Source organism: Hibiscus syriacus, unplaced genomic scaffold (assembly GCF_006381635.1).
Source record: "Hibiscus syriacus cultivar Baekdansim isolate YM2019G1 unplaced genomic scaffold, ASM638163v2 tig00110332_pilon, whole genome shotgun sequence".
NCBI lineage: Eukaryota > Viridiplantae > Streptophyta > Magnoliopsida > Malvales > Malvaceae > Hibiscus > Hibiscus syriacus.
Genome location: NW_024062688.1, coordinates 8,949,201 through 8,975,240, shown reverse-complemented (window position 1 = coordinate 8,975,240; position 26,040 = coordinate 8,949,201). Strand labels below are relative to the sequence as shown.

Genomic DNA, 26,040 nt, shown 5'->3' with positions numbered 1-26,040 from the left:
TTTCTTCTCTCTAAACATCCTCTCACCGGAGGGAGCTCCGGTCACCGGTCGACCACCGACCGGTCACTATTCCGGTAATCGTTGGTTACTATTCACGTCATCGGTCACTATTCCAGTAATCGTTTGTTACTATTCATGTTATCGGTCACTATTCCGATCACTATTCGTGGCAAAAAAATAAAAATAGCTCAAATCGTAGATCGACTCACCCGAAACCCGAAACCACCGTCATTTTTTTCTAAAAAACTTCAAAACGACCTAGATCTAAGATTTTACCTTCGGTAAAATCAACTTTTCTGACGACATTTGGGCTTCAACGAAGGTAAGATCTCCTCCCCTTTCTTCTCATTTCGGTTTGTTTCCTACTCATTTGGTGTTGTTTGCTCTCTTCTCGTTCTTCCCGTTGTTCTGTTCTCATTTTTGTAGGGAAATCAAGGCTTTTTATAGCCCTCGAAAGATCTTGGACCACCGTTCATTTTGGTGAGTCACCGGATCTACGATGGTGACTCACTGTAGGGCGAGGTGTGCGGTTCTTCTTGCTTCTTCTGGATCATTTTGTTGGAGGCGACGTCGTCGTATTAGTCACCGATTGGGGCACCTGGAGGCGGCGCCGGAATAGTCCCCCTAGGATTCTTGCTAGATTGGATCTAGATCTGGGCCTATGGTTTTGTAAATGGGCTCCCAATTTATTTTGTAATAATAATAATAATAATATGATAGTCTAGGACGAAAATGATTGTCGACAATATAATTCTTTTATTTTCTACTTGTAGAATTTGACATTCTCATAGGTTATTCTTCAGATCTTTTTTAACTTTGACAGCTTATCCGAAATAACCGGTGAAGTAGCATTTTCTCCTAAAAAGTTTTTTGACATTTGTTTCAGTTCTATCTCAGGTGCCTGCAAAACAGAAGGCAGAACATTAGACTTAGCAGGAATCAATTTTAGATCGGTACAATCAAAAAATATTTTTTTCAACTTCCTGATTTCCTCATCTCGATCTTCTAACTCCCTGCATAAATTAAAAGAAAAATTAGTTTCTACAAACTCATTTTACAAATGATAAATAATACCAACATAATTTATGCTCTCCATATTGTATGGGTGTTTCATTTTCTTATACACATCAAATTTAACGATCTCACCATCAAACTTCATGGTTAAAGTTTCGCTTCTTACGTCGATCTTTGTGTGCGCAGTACTTAGAAAAGGACACCCCAATATAATATCGGAAGAAGTATTGGTGCGATCATTCTCCATGTCAATTACATAAAAATCAGTGGGAAATATTAAATTATTTACCTCCACCAGCACATTTTTCAAGAGTCCTTCTGGGTAAATAACAGATCTGTCGGCAAGCTGAATTGATATTTTTGTATCCTTCAAGGGCTCCTTAGTAATCATATTGTAATGATATAGAGACTTTACATTAATAGAGGCACCAAGATCATACATAGCTCGTTTTATCCCAACTTTACCAATTTTACAGGGTATTACGAACATACCTTGATCTTTTAGTTTCGGTGGTAACTTTTGTTAGAATACAGCTGAGACATGTTCTCCTAGATTTACATTCTCATTCCCGGTAAGCTTCCTCTTTGTTGTATAAAGGTCCTTAAAAATTGAGCATATCTTGGAACCTTTCGGATAACCTCAAGGAGAGGTATATTGATTTTCACCTTCCGAAATACATATAGTATTTCCTTTTCCTAATTTATTTTATCCCTTTTTACTAACCTCGATGGAAAATGTGGTGGCACGTCATAGGGATATGGTGTTGGATCTGTTTGTACTTCGTCACTCTTCTTCTGGGATCTTGAATCTAAAGTATTCTTCCCTTTTTGGATTGCTTCATCTTTTGAAACAAGTGGCGCCACTATTGTACCACTCAGAAGAGTGGTGGCGCTGACATTCTCCCTTGGATGTACCTCAGTTTGAGAAGGTAATCTTCCTTGTGATTCCGATTTCCCCATTATTTTAACTAGTCGGCTCACTTGGTTATCCAACTCTTGAAGATGTGTTTCGATTCGACTTTGGAACTTTTCCTGGGATGTAACCAACTTTTCTTGTGAGATTGCTAACTTTCCTATGAGTTCCTCCAATGATGAGTTTTACGTTTACTGTTGAGGAGGAGGCCTTGGTTGATAAGTTGGTATTTGATTTCCCGTATAGCTAAAGTTTGGGTGGTCTCGCCATCCTGGATTGTAAGTATTATTGTACGAGTTGTATTGTCTTTGTGGAGGACCTGGAAAGTTCCCTACTGCTTTGCCTCCTTGTATCAGCGGGCAGCAATCCGTCGGATGGTCTAGCTTAGTGCATATCCCACATGCTCTTGTTGCTCCAGATTTTCCTGCAACAAGTGAATTAACTACTTCAGTTAATTTATCTAACTTATTTTCAAGGGAAAATGTACTTATCTCGTGAACCCGTCGGCTGGGTTCACTTGAAAACTGTTGAGAGTTGGCTTCCATGGTTGAAATCAATTCGCTTGCTGTTGTTGGAGTCATGTTGACTAATGCTCCTCCACTGGCGGCATCCACAATTTTCATCTCTATTGGTAAAAGGCCTTCATAAAATTATTGAAGTAATGTTTGCTCACTTAATTCGTGTTGCGGACAACGTGCGCAAAGCTTTTTAAATCGCTCCCAACAATCATAAAGACTTTCTTCGCTCTTTTGTTGAATGAAAAGAATGCTCATTCGTAAATCACTTGCTTTAGCCGCTGGAAAGAGCCTGTCAAGAAAAATTCGATTCATGTCAGCCCATGAATTAATTGAATTGGGAGGTAAATAAAATAACCAATCTTTAGCCAAGTCGGCTAAAAAGAAAGGAAATCTCTCAATTTAATTTGATCTTCGGTAACTCCCTGTGGTTTCATGCTAGTGCAAACCATGTGGAATTCCAAAAAGTGTTTGTACAGATCTTCAGTGGGAAAGCCATGGAAAGTGGGAAGAAGATGAATGAGTCCCGTCTTTAATTGAAACGGAGTTCCGCCACCAGGAAAATTAATGCATAATGACATTTGAGTGACAGGGGATGTGGCTAGCTCTCGTATTGTTTGTTATTCTTCTGCCATCGGGATATTGTATGCGTCTGCTTCAGAGTCCGAATTTGATTCTGTTTCTGATCTATGCTCTTGTTCTTCTTGTCTTTTTCTATTCTCTCGAAGTGTTTGTGCGTGGATTCTTCGTGCTGGTGCTTCGATCTCCGGATCTAGATCTACTAATTCACCTGGGTTTCTTCTGGTCATAAATAAAAATCTATAAAAATAAATCAGTAGTTGCCGTTAGTCCCCGGCAACGGTGCCAATTTGATAATCGTCATTTTACTATCAAAATAATATCTGGCTTCTTAATAAATAGAAAGGAAAAAGGTAGTATAGAGAAACATGGTTGATCCACATGGACTGTGGTGTTTCTGATTTAGTAAAATTGTTTCTTGATTTTAGGAGGAGATAGAATTCCAAGTAAAGTTAAAAATATTTAATAAAATAAAATAGATAATAATAAATAAAAGGGAAAAATAATAAAATAATAAATAATAATAGTAAAATAAAAAGGGATTTTTTAAAAAGTTACTTTTAAAATAAAAGATAAGAATTAAATAAAAGAAATAATTAAATAAATAATCTAAAGAGATAGGGATAAAGAATACTTATTGTAAAAGCAGCTTCAGACTTCAGTTTCGCCTCAAATTCCTCGGATCATCGAAACATATTTTTACTTCAAGATTCAAGTAAGCTTACAAGGACAATTCTTCGATGCGAACTCGATTGTGTCGTTTCAACAATAACTGATTCCGATCTCAGTTTCCTCTTAACAAACAATTTTGCTAAGTGTGTTCTCGGGAAGTTGAATATGCTTCAATAAGCAAATCATTCTTCAAACGTTAACCATAACAATATCCAGACCAATGTCGAAATCGTTTTGATTTGAAAAGTAATCTCAGAAAACAGAGAGAGAAATCTGAAGCGATTTAAGTACCTTACAATTCTCACGTTTGAATTGAGCCTTCGCTTTAGTCTTCGGCTTGAAAGAAAATTAGTTAAGCATGATCAAAGTCATACTTAACATAATTGAAAAGTATGCGAAAAATATAGAGAAAACTATAGATAAAAAAAGAAGATTTTATTCTTAGATGAAATATATATGTTTCTAGGCTTACCCTGAGAGGGTGTTTATAACCTTCAAATTCTTAAAAACAAGCTAAAACATCTTAAATTCTAATTAAAACACTTAAAACTATTTAAACTAAAATACCTAAAAATAATAATATTTAAAAATAATATCCTAAAACTTAATTAAAATACTAAAACATATTTAAACTAAAATACCTAAAACAAAGATAAAATATAATGTTTAAAATATTATCCTAAAACTTGAGTTTAATCCAAATCCGAATTTCAGTCAGCTTTGATTCCGAAAATAAAAAAATTGCAGAATTCCGTCCTTTTAGTGTAATTTCCAAAATCTAACGTCTTGCACAGAAAATGAATGAAAACGAACAATTAAGCCATAAAAACCAATAATTAAGGAGTAATTTAAAAGCAAAATATTAACTAAATTAAACACTTATTACTAACGCTCCAATGACAAAGGAGGAGAGCACGGATTCTACGAACAAGGCACAGTTCAGACGTAGGAGCAGGGGAGGTGAGAATCTTGATGGCTTCACTATAGTCCATCTCAACTTCAATGCATATGAAGCCTCGATTTCAAGCGATGGTCAAGTCATCCAAAAAAGCCCACAACTCGGCATTGAGGGTCGAGCATCTGCCAACACTGCGGTGGTACCCCAACAGCCAGGTGCCATCAGCATCACGAAGCACACATCTTGTTGCATCCATGGAGGAGAGGTTGACTATGCCTTCAGTGTTCATATTGATAGTCCTGGGGTGGGTGGATGTCATACTTGATTACTGCGCGTACTAATAGCATTCTGCGTGTTGGGGGTCTTATTAGCTTGAAGGGATTGAGCCCAAGAACACCCCAATTGCATGATGACTGGTGTGGACCAAACCTCGCCACTGAAGACAAAGCTGCATCGTTGCTTCTAAAGTCTCCAAAGTAAGATACCAAAAAGGTATCTCCAATAGTAAGCATTGCCCACGGTTCTTGCAGGATCGTTAAGAATATTACTCAGCCAATCAGTAAGATATAAGGTAAAGAAACTTCATGTCAAGTGTTGAGGGGTGATAAGGGTCATAGTATGTGGGTCGTAGTGCAATCCCAAGGATGTGGATGATCGTCTCGTCGCCACTCTTACACACCAGACAAGAAGGGTCCACCGCAACCTCGCGTTTAGTTCTTTTCACGTTAGTCATAAGTTTGTTTTTGAGGATCAATCATATAAAGTTCCTAACACATTGAGAGCCATCAAAAGTTACACCAGATTCCAAGTATGATTTTTCGCGTCCCAGTGGTCCTAAGTCCTAACACAACACGTGGTAGGCGGATTTGACAGTGCATACACCAATGTATTCCCAACATCAGGTAGAATGGTCTGGCCCAACCTTAGGTCAAGGGGAAAGGATGACAATAATCTCACGGATGAGATTCTCGTCAACCCGGTGCTAGAGTTTGGCGATGTATCAGTTACCAGTATCGGTAAGGAGGCAATTGAGCAGGCAATCAGAGTGACAGGATTGGCCATAAGAAGTATGGTCAGCTAAATGACTCATCCCGGGTATCCAGGTGTCAGTCAAAAAATTAGTCCTTGTTCCGTCGCCAATCGACCACAAACATTTTCTTTGATGAGGTTCCAAACTTTAGAGAGAGACCGCCACACGAAATAGTAGTTTTTGACATCAAGGCGATTAGGAAGCGGATCCTTGATTTTGTACTTAGAGCAACAAATTCGGGCCCAAAGAGTTTTAAGTTGCATCAAAAGATTATACCCTAGCTTGATCAAGAAGGATTTGTTTTGACAACGAAGGGGTCGCAGGCTTAAACCACTGTAGAGAGATAGTTGACAGCACGAGTACCAGCTCACAAGAGACGACTTAAAAGAGGCACTGGAAGCACACTAGATAAAATGACGAACAACGGCCTTAATTTGTTTACAAACACCTATCGGGATCGTAACTGTTTGCATGAAATAGTTAGGGATTGCTAAAAGGGTCGACTTAGCGAGCGTAACATACTTTAGAGGTCGTCCAGTTATTAAGCTTTCCTCAGACTTTATCAACGATGAACTGAAAGGTGTTCTTGGTAACTTTACTGTGGAATAAGGGAATGTACAAATACTTCCATATATATGTAGAAAGCTGAAAGCCCAAAAAGGAGCAGATGTCATTAGCCAAGGCTTCATTGACATTGGTAGATAAGAAGACGTGGGTTTTATTAGAATTGACTCTATGGCTCGAGATTCTACTGAAATTGTCCAAAGTAGCTCAAACAAGGTTTTCCTGGCTAATGGACGTCTTACACAACAAAAACAGGTTATCTGTGAAGAATAAGTGAGAGAGAGGAGGACCATCGTGGGATAGAGTCATGGGTTCTCAAAGGCCAATATTAGAAGCATAATGGATGCTATGACCCAATCGTTCCATGAAAAGCACAAACAGATGGGGGGAGCTGGCAACCTTGGAGAATGCCCCTAGTGGGTTTGAACTCATCCAAAAATGAGCCATTCCAAAGGATATACATGTTAAAGGAGGAGACTGAGTCCATAATGATACGATGGATTCGAGCTGGACAGCCCATACCCAGAAGGGAATCAGAAAGGAAATCACAGGTCACTTGATCGTAAGCTTTTTCCAGATCAACTTTCACTATCATCCAGCGAGTTTTCCCTTTCTTGATTCTCATAGAGTGAACTACTTCCTGAGCGACGAGAATGTTGTCCGTAATGTTTCGACCGACAATAAAGCTCGTCTAACTGGTAGCAATGATCTTGGGGAGGATAGTCTTGAACCAGTTAGCGATCACTTTCATAACCAATTTGTAAAGAAAGGTGCACAGATTTATCAGACGAAAATCAAAAAATGACTCAGGGTTATTGTATTTGGAGATGAGGACAATAAGAGTTTTGTTAAGATCAAGGTCAATGGGATTACCATCAAAATGCCTTTCACCCAATTACATACAGAAGGACCAATAGTATGTTGGAAATAAAACACTCACACAAACAACTTTTATTGAAACTCAAACAAATATTACAAGAGTACTCTCACTCAAAAACAAGAACTACAACTCACTCTTATAAGACTTTGCTTCTTCACTCACTTAGAAGCTCTTAATTTTTCTTGATGCTTAAAACTAAAATGGGAAGGGGTATTTATACTACTCAAGAACAATCCTACACCACACAAATAAACTAATTTAAACCATTACAAATTCAACAAATATCTAACTCTCACCTAACTAAATTGATGTAAGCAATGACATCATTAATTAAATGATGTAAGCAATGACATCTTTAATTAAATGATGTAAGTAATGACATCAATTTAGTTTGGGTTTGGGTTTAGGCTCCCATAATGGATCAAGTTTATGATCCAACACCCTCCATTAAACTTGATCTCGTGACCCCTAGTAGGTTCCTTAATCTTAAGAAGTCTTCGCTGGTCAGTGGCTTGGTAAAAATATCAGCAACTTGATCTTGTGACTTCACATATTCAACTTCCACATCTTTTCTTGCAACACACTCCCTTATATAGTGGTAGCGAATATCAATGTGCTTGCTTCGATCATGGAATACTGGATTCTTCGCTAAGGCAATGGCTGACTTGTTGTCGACACAAACCTTGGTAGGCTCTTCTTGTATCAAACCAATCTCCTTCAATAGATTTCTAAGCCAAATTGCATGACAAACACATGAGGTAGCAGCAACATATTCCGCTTCACAAGTGGATAATGTGACAATCGGTTGTTTCTTTGACATCCATGTGAATGCAATATCTCCCATGAAAAATACGAATCCAGTAGTGCTCCTTCGATTATCTATGTCTCCACCCCAATCACTGTCGCTATATCCAACAAGCTTGTAATCATTAGAAACTGAATAGAACAAGCCAAAGTCAATTGTACCTTTCAGATAGCGAAGAATTCTCTTTGCGGCTTTAAAATGGGTAGTTGTTGGGGATTCCATGTAGCGACTAACCAATCCAACTGCGTGAAGAATATCGGGTCTCGTGCAAGTTAGATAGCGTAGACTTCCTACCAAACTTTTAAAGAATGTTGGATCTACACTTTCGCCTTCCTCATGTTTGGTCATCTTGATCCCGTATTCTGCCGGTGTGCTTATTGGCTTACAGTTCTCCATCTTGAACTTCTTCAGTATCTCCTTTGCATAGCTTTCCTGTGAAATGAAAATTCCATCATTTTGTTGCTTAACTTCAATGCCAAGGTAGTACGCCATGAGCCCCATGTCTGTCATCTCGAATTCTTTCATCATCACATCCTTGAATTCATTAAACATGCTTGGGTTGCTTCCAGTGAAGATCAAATCGTCCACGTAGAGGCACACGATCAAAATATCTTCATCTTTGATCTTGATATATAGAGCATGCTCGTAGGGACATTTGTTGAAGCCATTCTCTTGTAAGTACTTGTCGATTCGGCTATTCCATGCCCTTGGTGCTTGTTTTAGCCCGTAAAGAGCCTTCTTCAACTTCAACACCTTGTCTTCATGCCCTTTGACTTCATAGCCTGATGGTTGCTGAATGTAAAGTTCCTCTTCAAGAACTCCATTTAGGAAGGCGGACTTTACATCCATCTGTTGTATCTTCCACTTGTTTTGAGCTGCCAAAGAAATGATTAGTCTGATAGTCTCCAATCGAGCAACAGGAGCAAATACCTCATCATAGTCAATTCCAGCCTTTTGACTATAGCCTTTAGCAACTAGCCTCGCCTTGTGCCTTTCAATCTCTCCTTTGGCGTTTTGCTTTGTTTTGTACACCCATTTGACACCTATCGCCTTATGTCCCTTGGGAAGTGAGGTAAGTTCCCATGTGTCATTCTTCTCGATGGCCTTGATTTCTTCGTCCATCGCATCTCTCCATTTCTTTTCTTGTACCGCTTCTTGAAAGCTCACTGGTTCACAATCGGCAAACAGACAAAATAATGTAAGATTATCTTGTCGTTCAGTTACCTCATAGAGATCTCTAAGGCTTCTTGTGCGTTGCACAACTCTTTCACTTTGACTCCCACTTGACGATGATGAAGGTGATGAGTCTCCTTGAGTGGTTGATGTTGGTGAAGTGGGTGGAGTTGCAAGCTCTTGTTGAGATTCATCTAGTTGCTCCCTCATTGTCTGCTCATCTTCTTCAAACTGAGGAAAGAAATTGAAGTCATCTGTATGGGAGTTAAAATCCCATTCTCCTTCTTCGTTGAAGACCACATCTCGACTAATCACAAACTTCTTATTTTCTGGATTGTACAACTTGTAGCCCTTCGAATTAGCATCATAGCCGATGAAGATAAAACTCTCGCTTTTATCATCAAGCTTCGTTCTTCTCTCGTCTGGTACGTGAACATGGGCTATACTTCCAAAGGTTCTCAAGTGGGAAATGCCAGGCTTTCTTCCACTCCATGCCTCTTGCGGTGTCTTTCCCCATACACTTCTTGTTGGAGATCGATTTGACAAGTAGACTGCACACGATACTGCTTCCGCCCAAAATTCTTTGGGTAGTTTCTTGCTTTTGAGCATGCTTCGTGCCATGTCGAGGATTGTTCTATTCTTTCTTTCTGCCACACCATTTTGCTGGGGGGATCTAGGAACTGTCATTGGTCGACGAATTCCATTTGCTTCACAGAACTCTTGAAACTCCCTGGAAGTAAATTCTCCACCTCGATCGGATCTCATGGCTTTGATCTTTCTACCGCTTTCTCTCTCCACTGCTGCTTTGAACTTCTTGAATACTTCAAAAACTTCTGACTTCTGTTTCAAGAAATATACCCAGGTTTTTCTTGAAAAATCATCAATGAAGAGAAGAAAATAGTTATTGTTACCGAGAGAACTTGGCTTGATCGGTCCACACACATCGGTATGGATGAGCTCAAGTGGCTTCTTAGCTCTTGTCTCTGACTCCTTTGGAAAGCTTTTCCTGAATTGTTTCCCGACTAGACACCCTTCACAGAGTTGGTCAGGATGGTTGATGTGAGGTAGTCCTTTCACCATCTCCTTCTTAGATAATAGCTCTAGACCTCCAAAATTGAGATGCCCAAATCGAAGATGCCAAAGCCATGATGCATCTTTGTAGCAAGCTTTCAGGCACTTTGCAACATCATTTTGTATGTTGATCAAGAACATTCTATTCTTTGACATCGGCACTTTAGCAATGAAGTTATTCTTATCATCTTTTATAGAAAGATTATAATTATTCATATGAATATCATAACCTTTCTCTACCAGTTGCCCTAAACTTAAAATGTTACTTTTCATATTGGGCACATAGTAGACATTTGAAATAAATTGATGTCTCCCATCTTTCAAACGGATAAGAATGTTACCTCTCCCTTTCACTGCTATTGTGGAATCATCTCCAAACGAAACATTTCCACTTACTGACTCGTCTAGCTCCACAAACATGTCTTTCCTTCCACACATGTGATTGCTTGCACCACTGTCAAGATACCAGGAATTTGCTTGGCCACCATCAGTTTCCTTTCGTGCTAGAAGAAGAGTTTCTTTGCCATCTGTCTTTTCCTCCACGTAATTGGCCTTCTCCTCAATTTTGTTGTTGGGAGCTCTACATTCTGAAGCATAATGCCCAAATTTTTGACAATTATAACATCGAATTTGAGATTTGTCATACTTTGAGTTTGGATTAATTCTTCCACGGCCTCGTGTTGAGCTTTCTCCTTTCTCATAGTTGTTGTTGGAATTGTTATTGTTGTAATTCCAGCCTCGTCCACGACCTCGACTTCCACCTCGTCCATGGCCTCTACCTCTGCCTTGGCCACGTTGGTTTCTATCATTGCGTTGGCTCTCATGCATATCCTTGAGTTGCAGCTTGAGGAGTTGCTCAGTAAACTCATGCTTCTTTTTATGCTTCTCTTCGTATGCTTGCAATGATCCTTGGAGCTGTTCGATCTTCATTTCTTCCAAGTCTTTAGTTTCTTCAATCGTCACGACGATGTGCTCAAATTTGGGATCCAACGAACGGAGTATCTTCTCTATTATCCTCACATCGTCTAACTTTTCACCATTTCTTTTTAATTGATTAGAAACAGCTACTACTCTTGAGAAATAATCTGAAATAGACTCAGATGCTTTCATGTTTAAGGATTCGAATTCACCTCTTAATGTTTGGAGACGAACCTTCTTCACTTGCTCGGATCCTTTGTAAGAGGTTTGCAGCTTCTCCCACGCTTCCTTGCTAGAGCTTGCACTTGAAATCTTTTCAAAACCATCATCATCTAATGCTTGATAGATGAGGTAGAGAGCCTTCTTGTCTCTCTTTCTTGAATCCTTCAAAGTTGTCTTTTGATCTGGTGTAAGAGTAGCAAAAACATCATCATCCGCAGGCTCATTATAGCCTTTCTCTATGATATCCCACACATCTTGTGATCCAAGAAGTGCCTTCATTTTGATACTCCAATTGTCGTAGTTGTTGTTGTTGAGTGTCGGAACTTGGAATGGTGCCATACCATTTGCCATATCTCTCAATATAATGAGATTTTGTAAAATCCGATTGCACGGATGAATCCGGAACGATGAAAAAAACTTTGGAGGGACTTGGACAACTCGGTCAAGGGCTCCAACTCGGCTGAATCGGCTCAACTCGGTGAGTCAACTCGATTTTCTGGCAGCAGTCTTCCGGCGGTGCGTGGCGGTGCGTCAGAACTCAGATTGAGAAAATTCTGGCGGCGTCGTATTCCTCTTGTCGAGACCTTCGATCTTTCCAACTCGCTCTGATACCACTTTGTTGGAAATAAAACACTCACACAAACAACTTTTATTGAAACTCAAACAAATATTACAAGAGTACTCTCACTCAAAAACAAGAACTACAACTCACTCTTATAAGACTTTGCTTCTTCACTCACTTAGAAGCTCTTAATTTTTCTTGATGCTTAAAACTAAAATGGGAAGGGGTATTTATACTACTCAAGAACAATCCTACACCACACAAATAAACTAATTTAAACCATTACAAATTCAACAAATATCTAACTCTCACCTAACTAAATTGATGTAAGCAATGACATCATTAATTAAATGATGTAAGCAATGACATCTTTAATTAAATGATGTAAGTAATGACATCAATTTAGTTTGGGTTTGGGTTTAGGCTCCCATAATGGATCAAGTTTATGATCCAACATAGTATTCCATTGATTTTAGAAAAAGCAGCGTGCATACTATCGCAGTCGGGGGATTTAAGGGGACTCATCTGAAAGAGCGCATAACGAATTTCCTCATTAGAAACCTAGGCGTCAAGAGAGCAAATGTTCGATATGATAAGCGAGGAAAACCTCTCTGATAGGGAAAGTTTCAGTACGACCTCCTTCATCACGGTAAATGTTGGCGAAATAGTTTACAGCTTCCATACGAAGCACATTCTCATCATAAAACCAATTGCCATCGTTCAAATGCAGCGTTTGGATACGATTAGTCTTACGACAATTAAGGGCACGACTATGGAAGTTTTTGGTATTTCGATCGCCTTTCGAGATCTCTGTGTCACATGATTTTTGTTTTCAAAAGTTCTTATTGATCAAGCACCTTTTCAAGTTTAGTGTGGATCCTGAGTTCTTCTTCATGATGAAAACTAGTTCCGTAGTTGTCCATAGCAACTTGAATTGTAGAGAGCTATTTTTAAGCCTTTTTTTCTCCTAGGTAACATTGTTGAAGATGTTTTTATTCCATTCTTTAAGGGCCTTGGGGAGATTGCTTATCAAATGATGAATATTACCATTAGAGGACTAATTGTCACGAATGAAGTACTTAAAATCTGGATGATTAATCCAACCCGCTAAGAAATGAAATGGACATATTTGGGCAAGGGGAGCGGTATCCAAGGTGCGGAGAAGCAGAGGTCGAGGGTCAGACTTAAAGCAATGGAGGTAGTGGACCACTAAGGAAGGGGCTAGGGAGGCTCACATATTGTTAGCCACAATACGATCCAGTCGTTCGAATACGCCCCGCGGGTCCAGGTGGATTTAAGGCCTTTAAAATCGAGGTCCTGAATGTTGTGGAGGTCTATAAAATTTTGGAAAAGTTTACATCCCGATATGCTTCCAGCTCTCCCTCTCTTGTAGACATGCACGAAGTCGTATAAAAAACCGATCTGGTTTTTTCGTCTAGTCAAAAAATCAGATTTTAAAAAAATCGGTTTGGATCCTAATCGGTTTAGAGGATCGGATGGTGTAACCGGTTTCGGTTTGAAAAAAAAAACCGTTTTTTTAAAAAAACTGGATATAAAAAAACCGGTGGTCGTGAGCAGCACTACTCTTGTTTCGAGTGTGTTCGATCACTCTCACGACTTCAAAATTTTCTCCGACGGAAGATTCAGTCGTGTTAGGGTCGGTATTTGTAGCCATGATGAACAAAAAATTACAAAAATAAGATTTGAGAGATGTTTAGGTGTTGTGTAATAAGATTTGAAAAAGTTGTAATCAACCAAATACATCCCCAACTTATTTATACATATTTAGGGTGGTAAAATGGTGATTTTTTTTAGAAAAAACGGTCACAAAACCCCCCGACGGCTATATTAACGGGTAGTTTTTAAAACTCCAGACCGAATTTTTTTCGGATAAAAATCGGTTTTTAATCTGATAAAAAAACCGATCGTCCAATTTTTTTACAAACTGATTATACTATCCGATTTTTAAATATCCGATCCAGTTTAAAAAAATTAGTTTTTCTCAATCTAATTTCGGATATTTTTTTACACAAAATCAGATATTTGAATTTTTTGTGCTAGAAAAGAGGATATTAAAATTGTCTTCCAAGATCCAACGGCTCGTATCAAGGGCAACTTACTAAGATCCTGCCAGAGATACTTATGTTTGGAATAATTTTGAATTTAAATTGTGTGTTTGTATTCATTTAAGTTTGAAATTATTTATTTTTCTTGATGTTGAGTTTGAAAATAGTGAACATTCAAAAAGTATAAAATGGAACTGGACTAAATTAAACTGATTTTTTTTAAATTGTTGTCATTCAATTTAATTGTACAATATTGTTCAATAAAAAATCAAATTGAATACACCCGTTAACCATAATTTGTTTATTAGAAGTTAAGGTTTTAAGCTTAAGATTTATAATTATGTGTAAAAGTTAGAGATTAAGGCCTTGTTTGGTGTAGGGTTTTCTAAACACACTTTTACCTAAAAAACTCGTATTGACCGTAAAATCAAAATCAATGTCAAATGGCTAAAAAATAAAAAAAATCGGTTTCAATTTTGTGTTTGGAAGAAAATTAAAATTTTACCCTTACTAATGCATGGTCTCCACTGAATCATGTATTTACATTTTATTTTAATAATTTAATATTAACATCCTTAAAAAATAATTTATTTTAATTACTTAAAAGTAAATAAAATTTATGATTTTTATATTAAAATTCACTTTAATTTGCAAGCATTAATGTATTTTTTATAATATTTTTTGACAAACAAGCATTTAAATTATTATTTCATAATAATTTTATATTCACATGTTAAAAAGTATTGATAATATATATTTTTTCTTAATAAAATATTTCATTTATAAAAATATTATTAATGAGTTACCTTAAAATATTTTTTTATATTTTTATAATTGTTTAAGTTGATATATTTTTTTATATATCATAGTATTAATAAATGTAAATATAATTTAAATTTTATATCTTTAATTTATAACATAATGTCTGTAATGGAAATTTTATCTTTTCATACTATTTTTTAATAACCCTAAACAATAAAATTTTAAACTGCATTTTTAAAAATTATTTTCTACTACACTTTTAAAGTCATTTTTTAAAAGTCATGCTAAATTAACCCTAAATTTATTGTTATACTAATGATATTAATTGTGATTTTAACTTTTCGTCCAAAAATTATCCACAGTCGGTTATCGTTTCATAATTTTCGAAAACTTAAATGATCATTTAATATTGTTTCACAATCAAAATACAAAATTAAAAATATACTACAATTGAGAAACTAATAATTTCCCCCTATATTATGATTTTCTTTTATTTTATTTTTCGTATTATTTTCAATGAGGCCGGCGCCAAAAAAAAGTTCTCTCTCTTAGTTTCTCACAAAAGGAAAGCTAGGAATTCGGAAATTTTGAAATGAAGATAAAGATCTAAGAAGGAGAAAGTGAAGAATGAGTGGGGCGAGACTCTGCGCATTGCTATGGGAATTGGGATACGAAGGTGCAGAGAAATTGGACCTCGATAGCTTCGAGTGGCCTTTCCAATACGACGATACCCGCCCCATCCTTGACTGGATCTGCTCCTCCCTCCGCCCCTCCAACGTCCTCTCCCTCTCCGAACTCTCCCTGTCAGTTCCCTCTCCATTTCTACTCTCCTCTATTTCTCTTTGGTTAGGAAATAAAATCGATAGATTAAACCCTCTATTTAGGTTATCATTGATGGAATCAATCTAAATTTGTGCAGCTATGAGCAAATCGTACAAGAAGGGAAGCTGTTGGAGGTCAATTTTTATTTATTACGTGTCATTTTGCTGCAATTTTTGGGGCAGGGCATTAATATCTGAACTTTGTTTGATTAAATAGGGGGAAGACTTGGACTTTGCTTATGATAGCATTTCGGCATTCTCCTCGAGGAGGGACAATCAGGAGGCAGTTTTTGGAGCTGAAGAAGGATTAAAAGATATTAGGTATTTCTATTGCTTTATCGCTGCACACCAGTAGCAGACGGCATTGTGTCATTATTGGCGTTTCCTTTAATATTTTTCTTCTTGCTATATGAAGAGATTAAGCATGATGCGACTCAAGATTAAGCTGCTGATAACCCTGAAGACATTAGCTAAGGGTTGGTGTTGGTGTGGTATTTTTAGATAGCCTGGATGTATCTTTCTTGATGTCGCATTTTCAGAGAGGATTATATATTTGTAGTGTACTCCAGAATAGCTTGTTATACTGATGGATTTCTTTTTTTTTTTTCTGTAGGGATGCAACTGCAGCGTATAAAGCTGAAGCCTTAGAGCTTCAGAAACAACTTAGGCATTTGCAGTCTCAGTTTGATATGCTTACGGGTCAGGCTTCAGCTTTGATCCATGGAAGACGGGCACGAGTTGCTGCTACATCTACCGCTAATGGACACCTTACAACAATAGATGATAGTCTCTCAGGAAGGAACTTGCAGGTACGTAAATCTAGCCTATCTCTTGTCACTTTAAATATTTGAAATTTTTTATGTTCAAATTTGATCAAACTAGGATGGAATATATATCTCTGAGTTGTTGTTTATGCTGCATGACTTGGTTCCGCAGAAAAGAGTATAAAAGGAATTAAATGAAAATTTATCTTAAAAGATAGCTTTTCCTTTTAATTTTTTTCATAGCTTTTTTCTCAGAGGAAACTGTTTATCTGCTTTAATATTGAAGCAGTATTTATCCCTCTTTTTCCTCTGTGATTTAGATGAATGAAGTTCTTGGAAAAATAGCATCTACAGCACAAGAGCTGGCACATTACCATTCCGGAGATGGTACTGTTTTTGTTTTTTTATTATGTTAAGTTCTACGTTGTTATCTTCATTTCAAAATGATGCATTTGATTTTGATCCAGTTGTGTAAGAGGCTGATCTCAGTATGGGTTTGATTTACGTCAATGAAGACTGCCCCTAACCCTGCCTAGTTTATAATGCTCTGCCTAATCCCTTATACCCGTTTTGGAAGCCCATCAGTTTGCTTGTGTTACTTTGAATCTCATTGTCTTCTGCATTACGTTTGTAACTGTGTATTTGGTTCTTTTCATGGTGATAATATATTTATGCTGTTTCCTTGCTGGTTCTCAAAAACTGTCAAATAACAAATGGATATAGGAGCTTGAGATTTTGTCCTTAGCATTAGGGGAATGAAAGAATAGAGGGAAACTTTTCTATTTGCATGCTTCTTGTTGATAAGCTTTAACTCATGATGTTTACATGCAGAGGAAGGCATCTACTTGGCTTATTCTGACTTCCATCCGTACTTGGTTGGAGATTCATCCTGCATAATGGAGTTAAATAAGTGGTTTGCCAAGCAACTAGACACGGTATGATCTGGAAATATCATTTTTTTAATCTCATTTCTTTCTGCTGCATAGTCTTCAACAATTTTATCATTAACATATCATTTTTTTTGTTAAGCATCATTTTTCTCCCTAAAGTGTAAAACTCGGGAAAAAATTCCTTGCAAAATTTCAGGAGAGATTAGAGGTGTGCATCCAGTTGGTTTGGTCAGTTTGGTTTTTATATTCCTATAACTGAATTAACTGGTTAAGCCATCTAAACCGAGTATATTGAACTGATTTTATTGTTAAGACCGAAATAACCTAACCAAATTGAAATAACTGCATAAACTGAACTAATACATTTTTTTTTTGCTTTTTAAGATTTATTTATTTATAAAATAAAAAATTACCATTGTCAAATTAAACATATATGCAATTAATCAAATTAATTGGATAATTGGGTTAAGTTATTTCATGTTTGTATATTTAATTTCATATTTAGATTAAATTAATTAATTGGATATTTAAATTAATTATTTGGTCAATTCAATTGTGTTTGTATTTTAATTTTTAGGTTGGGTTTATATTTCGAGTATGTTGGGGTTGGGTTTTATATGATATTGAATATTTGGATGGGTATGAATATGAGTTTAGGGTTTATTTATTAATTAAAAGTTAAATCGGTTTATTGGGATAAAGCTAAATAAATAAAAAAACCAAATAAACTGATTATTTTGGTTAAATCAGTTCTGTTTGTTCGGTTATTTTGGTTTAATCAACTTTTTCCTCACTCCTAGGTGGCGTTTGGTTGGCATGAATCCCTTGGAATTAGGGAGAATTGGAATCCAATTCCACGACTTTCCCATGTTTGGTTCAAGTTTTTTAAGGGAATTGGAATCCCTCATGGCTCCAACTTTCCATCAAATGAGGGGAAGTGAATTTCATCCATTCTATGATGGAATTTAATTCCCTTATTGGAGGGAATTAAAATTTGACCATACTACACTCGTCAATCTTTTGGTAACTTATTCATATATTGAATAAAAATATTTTTTTATTATTTCGGGTCGGGTTTCTAATTCATATATTCGTGTCGGGTCGGGTGAAACTTTATTTTGGTCGGGTCAGGTCAGTTTTTTTAAGTGTGATATTCAAGTCGGGTCGAGTTTTGGTTTAGGATGAAAAATACCAGACTCGAAAATATATATAATTTTACCTTATATATTTAAAAATAATTACAATAATACCCCTCTATATATAATTTTTTTCAATTAAGTAACTGTTTTTATTGAATAAAAATATTTTTTATTATTTCGGGTCGGGTCGGGTCGGGTTTTTTTAAGTGTGATATTTGGGTCTAGTTCTGGTTTAGGGTGAAAAATACCCGACCCGACTCGACCCAAAAAATATGTAATTTTGCCTTATATATTTAGGAATAATTACAATAATACCCCTCTCTCTCTATATATATTTTTTCCAATTAAGTCACTATTTTTATTGAATAAAAATATTTGTTTTATTATTTCGGGTCGGGTTTCTAGTTCATATATTCGGGTCGGGTTGGGTAAAATTTTATTTTGGTCGGGTCGGGTCTCGTATGGAAGTTCCCTTGTTCTCGGGTCGGGTCGGGTGGACCAAAAACCCAACCCGACCCATGGCCATCCCTAATTGGGATGATTTTAACTTATGATGTTTATTAACATGATTTTTATAATTTATTAAAATGAATAATCAATCAATAAAATTAAAATTTAATTTTTTTTAAATTTTTTTATAATATATTGCTATATGTAATTTATAAAACAAACTAAAATTAAGCAAAAAACAAGAAGGACAATCTTGTCATTTTACATTACTGAAATTAAATTCATCTGATATGTCTGCGAACCAAACAGAATATGGAATTGGATTCCAATTCAATTTTCTGCCAACTAAACAGAATATGAAATTGGATTCCAATTCCTGACAGAGTCCAATTCCTTCATAGATTTCAATTCCCTCATAAACATTCCAACGAACCAAACGTCACCCTAGGGGAGAGAATTTAAGAGTACGAGGCAGAAAAAGAAATCCTTCCCCAAAGGAGAGTAACAAAATGAAGCATTTCAATTTAAGCAGATTGTATATCATGTAATTACCATATTATTTAGTTGTATCCAATGGTTTTCTGAAGCAGTTCGCTTTCCTGAAAGTATACACATGGGACTATGCCTAGTTAATATCTGATTATCCTCATTTCTCTTGTTCTGTAGTGATGATGTTAATTTTAATTCCTCTAATTCATTTGCATGGACACCACTCTATAAAGTATATAGTATGTAGTTTGGGCAGCTCACAAACTGGAACAGTTGCATGTAGATTACCATCAGCCTCTTATCTCCATATGGCAATAGATGTCCTAGTGCATATTTTAGATTGTATTTATTTCTGGTCGCCTAAATATATGATCCTTCCATACCATTAACACTCATGCCAAAGTAGTGCTGGTTACCTTCTTGTTTCTGACGTGTCTGCTCAGGGAGTAACAAATAACATAAGGCAATGCATCAGTGGGTAATATATAGGAGTTTTAATTTCTTAAAATACATCATTCGATTACGTGTGCTGGTGCTGGTCAGAGGGAATAAAAGTTACTGACAAGTTTAATTATTTTTGGTCTTCAGGGGCTGACAAGCTGTATTCAGTTTTCATGCTGCTAGTTATGATGAATAATTCATTTGGTAAACTGTTTGGTTTAAAATTTATCTGACCAGCAACTCAGACGTGTTAAATCCAAAGTTGTGGAGACTTGAATAGCAAAGACAGTGTGTTAGAATGTGCGGCTTGGTCTCCTTTATTAAGAATTAGAGCTGCCACAGGATTGGGAATAGTAGCTTTGATTTGTGATACTATGAAACTTTGCTTTCATTTCAATTCAAGCAAGAAAATATTGTGATCTTCAACTATTTCAGTAGGTTTCCATCTTGTGAAGTTTCTTGCTACTTTTTATGTCTTTAATGAGGTCTAAGTTTTCTTATATGCTTTTATGTTTCAAAGTAAGTTTATTTTTTCATGAAATGCTTGATTCTCGAGGTAATATAAGTTAAAATGTAGCAAGTCAAAGGTTTTTGCCTTGAACAGTTTTCTTTAATACATACGGAGACTTATGTATTTTTATTCTATTAATTTTGTTGACTCAATTAGTAATTTCACACAGGTTCCTTTTCGATTAGTTGCTGAAGAGGGTAAATCAAAATGCTCATGGGTTAGTCTTGACGATGTCTCAAACAGCTTAGTAAGAGGTATTCACTATGTTGCTCTTAGAGTAAAGCTCTGTGGTTTCCTTTTAGTAATGGTATGCTTTAGATTCAAGGAATAAGTATTTCTTTTGCTTATTTGTATATATGTATACCGTTATTTCATAACTTTATGGTTGAATGAGTCTTCACTCGAACCTGTTCCCAGATTATCTTTCTAGTGGAAAACGGGAAAGTCCATCTTCTTTTGTCTTGTTGTGCCTTTATTCTAAATTTCTCTGTCCCTGTTCTCTTGTTCCTATATCTTTTCCCTTCATTTTTTTTGCAGTTGCTGTATTTTCTATTTTTCTTAGTATTTATTTGAACCGATGAAGTATATGCTTTTCCTATTTAAAATGAGCATCAGCTGCTGCCTTTTTAGAGCCTCTTTGAGTGGTGAAGCTAATAAGTACCTCATATAAAACAAGCAAAAGCACTGTACAAACAGTAACAACTGGCTTTGTGCAATGGTTTACTTCTTTCTAAAAATAGGTGGGGTTAACTATGTATTTTAAGGACCTATCTTCTTAAAATTGTTTCCATTTTATTATATTTTTTCACTTTAGTTTCTGTTAGAGGAATATGAGTCATTGAATGCATATTTATCTGTTATTTTGAACATCTAAGGTGAATATTTGGAAGGCTTTTTCATTTTCTTGCACGTGGTTCTTTGCAAAAGCTTAATCAAAGGAAGAATTTGATAGTTCTTTGTTACATTCTTACCAAATGCGTGGGTTATGTTTTTAGATTGTATTTTTTAACTTTTGAAGATGTAGGCGCAAAGGTATGAAGAAAATGATGGCATGCACCCGTACTATATTTTAAAGATAGTGGAATACTGACTTAATGTAGCTCTGCCAGATTATATTGTCCCGGTTTTATGTAGTAGCACATCAACTGGTAAATTTACATTTGTTTGTTTTTGGTTCTATTATTATCTGAATGCAGCGGATTTAGAGAAGTCACACCATCAACGTGTATCTGAATTGCAGCGGCTTCGTTCCATGTGTGTATTTTTTTAATCTTTACAACTTTCTAAATATTCTTTTTAAATCATGATTTAAACCTGTTGCAGTTCAACTAATTTTATTATTTGAACGTTAGTAGTTACTGAGGAAATTTTGGTTTTGTAGGAGATAGGAGAAGATTTTTCTTTCCATATCACTTTTTCCCTTTTTACAATAAAAAAGTAGAATGATTATTGCTGCAAATTATTTTCTTACACTTGCATCAAGTTATATATAGGTTAGAAAACAAACAGATAAAACAAGTTTTGTCAGAACATTTGAAATTAGTTCTTCAGCAGCATGTCATATGATGTGGAAGTGACGTATAATTTAAATTTATTGGTCATGATTTGACAGATTTGGAACAAGTGAAAGACAATGGGTAGAAGCCCAGGTTGAGAATGCCAAGCAGCAAGCCATTCTCATGACACTTAAATCTCAAATATCATCAGATGAAGCTCATATTCATCTTGATCTTCATTCCCTTAGGTATTGTTTTACAATTTAATTCATTATAGAAATCAGCGTACAAGACTTTGTGTTCTCATTAACCAATTCCTTGATTAATGCATCCATCTCACTGTTTAACTGATCCTGTAAAGCGACACCTTTGTTGTGTTCAAATGAACTTTGCTGTAATGGGCAATGCCCTTGATCTGCTTTTAGGGAATCCATATGCTGGTCTAAGGAAGATATTGTAAAAAAATCATTTAAAAAGAAATTTTGAAAAAAAATATCCATCCCAACCACAATTTTATAATCAAATGTTTATATAGACTTAATTATCATAAGACTAAAAAATGTTCTACTCTTGAAAATTAACTTCAAAAAGGCCTGAGTTTCTTAAGGCTGTGGCTCATCATCCCTGGAAATACCTATAGAGATCTTCCTACTTATCATGATTGTTATATACTCATGATTATAATTTGCAGAAGAAAGCATGCTGAATTGGTTGGAGAAGTTTCAAACCTTTATCACAAAGAAGAGAAGTTATTATCCGAGGTTTGCTTGAGTATTTTTCTTTCTGTCTTTTGCGTTTCCTGATTTTACCCAAATCTTCTACATAAGTAGTTTGCTGTGTTCCAAAATGAGTAAATTATATACACTGGAGTTTTGTTAAATTGGTGCCCCATTTGAGATTGTGCCAGAACATGACCTGAAATACAAGAGTGTTTTGGTAAAAAGAGATGATGTTCAGAAATTATTTTACTTCTATGTCCTAGTTCTTTTTTTTGGAGTTCGGGGATTTATTTAAGTTGACTCTCTTTATTTTTCCGCTTTCACCTCTCTTTTTCCAGACTATTCCAGATCTTTGCTGGGAGTTAGCGCAACTGCAGGACACATACATTTTGCAAGGTATAGTTTCCTTGCTTTTCTTTTTGAGAACTGAAAGCAGGTCAACAGTTATGTCAGTGATCATATTGTAAATATATCTGCTTGTAGGTGATTATGATCTAAAGGTTATGCGGCAAGAGTTCTATATTAGCAGACAAAAAGCGGTATGTTTGGCTACTATTCAAAAGTTGTTTATTTCATTATATCTTGCTTGGGTTTCTTTTCTTTTCTCCCCCCCAACATAAAAAGCAGAACCATATCCTAAACCTTTTAAGACCATGGAACTTTTGCTTCTTAGTTTTTATTGGAGACATAATGCATTTTGCGTTGACGAGAAACTAAGATTCTAAGAACAGACATGTGGAATAATCACCATTTTACAATACCTGTTAAGAAAAAAAATGTTCCTTTGGCATGTCAGTTGTATTCAATCATGTCTACTGTGTTGGTTAGACTTTGATGCTTCCTCGTAGGAAAATATGGCAGTTCAGTGCAAATATGGAAGTTGATAACTGTTCCAGTTAAATAATTCATATTTATAGCACACTCTAATTAAATATGTTTGACATGTTGCTGTGATCAAGAACCTGTGTAGCGTTCAGATTTTTACTAGCATCAGAACCACTTGAAGCAACAGTCATGAATTGTTTAAAGTTGCCCCCTCTCATCTCTCTAGTTATGCACTGCCATGCTAAGCATTCTCCATTTCTTTTTGCAGTTTATCAATCATCTGATCAATCATCTTGCAAGGCATCAGCTCTTAAAAATAGCTTGTCAATTGGAAAAGAAGAATATGCTTGGAGCATATTCATTGCTTAAAGTTATTGAGTCAGAGCTTCAGGCATACCTGTCAGCAACCAAAGGCCGGGTGGTATGTTTGATCTTATGATGTGGTCTGGTATTTTTATGTGCATCCTTATGTTTCTATCAGTGTGCCTTTTTCTATGATGCCCAAAGGGACATTAATACATTTATCACTTCTAACTTACAAGTTACTGCTCTCCTAGTTTGGAATTTTATGAATTGCGATGTTGCACATTTTTGTTTCGCCTTTCTGTTTGTGATATGGTCCATGTTAATGTCTAAGCTTTGAGTGTTAGAGGTTGAATTGAAATCTCTATTTTTTGGTGTAAGATAGTTTTTACTTGTACTGATATTAAAAAGAACAAGGCAAATAGCACTATCAAATTCAAATTATTTACCATTGTTAAAGATGGAAGTAAGAAAAAAAGATGTTCCAATAAAATTCCTATAGGTCTTTACCTTCTTGGTGAATATGTTGTTTCCCCCCTCTATTTTTCTCTTCTTTTGTTCTGCTAGTGTTTGAAGGGAAATTAGAACTTTGGACATTCTCATTGAGTACAGTACATGTGTCGCTATCAATGAGGGTAACTAACTCTCAGCCACTGGTTAAAAAGTTATTTGATATTAAATCTAGAGCCTGTTCTTTCTGAAGTGCTTTTTGGATCCTTTTTCTTTAAAATCTTGATTCAATTCTATCTGAGGTAGTAGTAGTCTTTTGGGTACTGTTTCTGATTTCCTTGGAAATCCTAACATTAAAAGCTGTTTATTATCAATTAGGGGCGTTGCTTGGCACTAATTCAAGCTGCATCCGAGGTCCAAGAGCAAGGTGCAGTGGATGACCGGGACACTTTTCTGCATGGTGTTAGAGACCTTTTAAGTATCCATTCAAGTAATGTCCCCATGGTTACATATTTAGACCGGGTTATTGTTTCTATATGGGGTTTTCGTTTAGCTGAAGGATTTTGATTTGTGGTTGCTTTTGGCGTTTCCTTTAGATGCACAGGCTGGTTTATCAACATACGTATCTGCTCCTGGCATTGTGCAACAAATATCTGCTCTGCATTCGGAATTGATGGCTCTTCAATCCGATCTTGAGAATTCTCTTCCTGAGGACAGATATAGATGCATCAATGAGTTGTGAGTTATTCTATTTTGCTTGTATTTTAGAAATTTTATTCAACATTGCTATTGGAAACATAGTTAAATACTTTAGAATTGTGATTTGATAAATTTTGAGTATCTGGTATTTCTTTATTGTGCCAGGTGCATTCTTATTCAAAGTTTGCAGCAACTATTATTTGCATCTTCAACAACTGCACAGCCGATATTGACACCTCGGGTATGTCCAACTATCTGTGCAAAGCCGTGTCGATTTTTCCTGTCATTTCCACTTGAAGCATTATTCTGTCAATTATCATATCCTCATTACACGGCCTTTCATTTGCATGATAAAATTCACGTTCTTTTCTGACATTTCGATGCCCCCTTTTAGCCTCTTATGAAAGAGCTGGATGAAATGGAAAAGATCAATGCAAAGCTCTCTGCCGCAGTCGAGGAGGTTACACTTGAACACTGCAAGAAGAACGAGGTAATCGGAGTTAATAAAACAGTTTCCCTCGTGGATGAAGTCGTGCATATCACTTCATATGATTACAACCGTTTTTCAGTTCCCATTCCAGTATATGCCCAATTTATCACAGTTGAAGATATGTGCTAGAAATTCAGAAAAAGAAGATATGTGCTAGATTTACATAATGGCGGAGAATCTTTTGAGAAGTCCCTCTTAACCAGTGGACGAAAGATTTTTCGGCTGGCATAAAAACTTATTGAATTGCTTGTGTGATTGCATTGAGAATGCTAAAATGTTTAAAATCTCGAAGGTGTTTTTCTAAAATCGATCATATAGAGCTCTGAAAATTTTGGTATGGTATGCAGATTGTAAAACATCACTCGCAAGAGGTTGGTCTTCAAAGGCGGGTGTTTGTGGACTTCTTCTGCAATCCGGAACGATTGAGGAGCCAAGTAAGGGAATTAACTGCTCGTGTTCGAGCTTTGCAAGATTCCTGAACCTTTCTGTTTGGTATATGATGAAAACTATTCGTTTTTGTGTTTGTGAAAATCTGATTTCAATGTTTGATTGTACCTTTTGGTTTGTATTTTTATCATCGCAGTTCTCTACTCTTTTCCTAAGAAAAGAAATCAGAAAAATCATATTTGATTATAGTTATTTTTATTATATTACGTGTGTAGCAAGGCTTTAACGGATTTAACTTGTAGGATAATAAATTTATAGTTTAAAATAGGTTAAAATAATGTATTTCAACATATTTAAAAATAATGCAAAGCAAGTTGGCGGACAGGCCTGACCTTTAAACGACCCCGATACAAGGAGCAGAGTTATGATGCCAAGGGGTTCTAATTTAGTAAAAATGAACATGGCTTTTCAACAACTCGAAATTGTTTTTATTTTGGCCCAATACCTTAAACGGATTAATTA

General features: G+C 36.1%; 1 protein-coding gene and 1 non-coding gene across 3 annotated transcripts; both read left to right on the top strand.

The window, feature by feature from the left end:
* Nucleotides 1-2,602: 2,602 nt before the first annotated feature.
* LOC120120164 lies at nucleotides 2,603-2,708 on the top strand. The gene has a single exon (XR_005515884.1). It is a non-coding gene; the product is annotated as a small nucleolar RNA R71 (small nucleolar RNA).
* Nucleotides 2,709-15,171: 12,463 nt separating this feature from the next.
* LOC120119737 (AUGMIN subunit 3-like) lies at nucleotides 15,172-25,673 on the top strand. Of its 2 annotated transcripts, none has more exons than XM_039139552.1 (18): nucleotides 15,172-15,447; nucleotides 15,564-15,600; nucleotides 15,683-15,786; nucleotides 16,079-16,274; nucleotides 16,550-16,616; nucleotides 17,061-17,164; nucleotides 20,319-20,403; nucleotides 21,346-21,403; nucleotides 21,762-21,893; nucleotides 22,337-22,406; nucleotides 22,703-22,760; nucleotides 22,848-22,903; nucleotides 23,458-23,610; nucleotides 24,321-24,432; nucleotides 24,539-24,680; nucleotides 24,807-24,882; nucleotides 25,036-25,131; nucleotides 25,479-25,673. In XM_039139552.1, the coding sequence occupies exons 1-18, from the start codon at nucleotides 15,272-15,274 to the stop codon at nucleotides 25,608-25,610; spliced, it is 1,854 nt and encodes a 617-aa protein (XP_038995483.1). In that variant the 5' UTR covers nucleotides 15,172-15,271; the 3' UTR covers nucleotides 25,611-25,673. The 2 variants fall into 2 exon arrangements, with proteins under 2 accessions (XP_038995483.1, XP_038995484.1); XM_039139553.1 differs by having other exon boundaries at nucleotides 21,349-21,403; nucleotides 25,479-25,617.
* The last annotated feature ends 367 nt before the right edge of the window (nucleotides 25,674-26,040 follow it).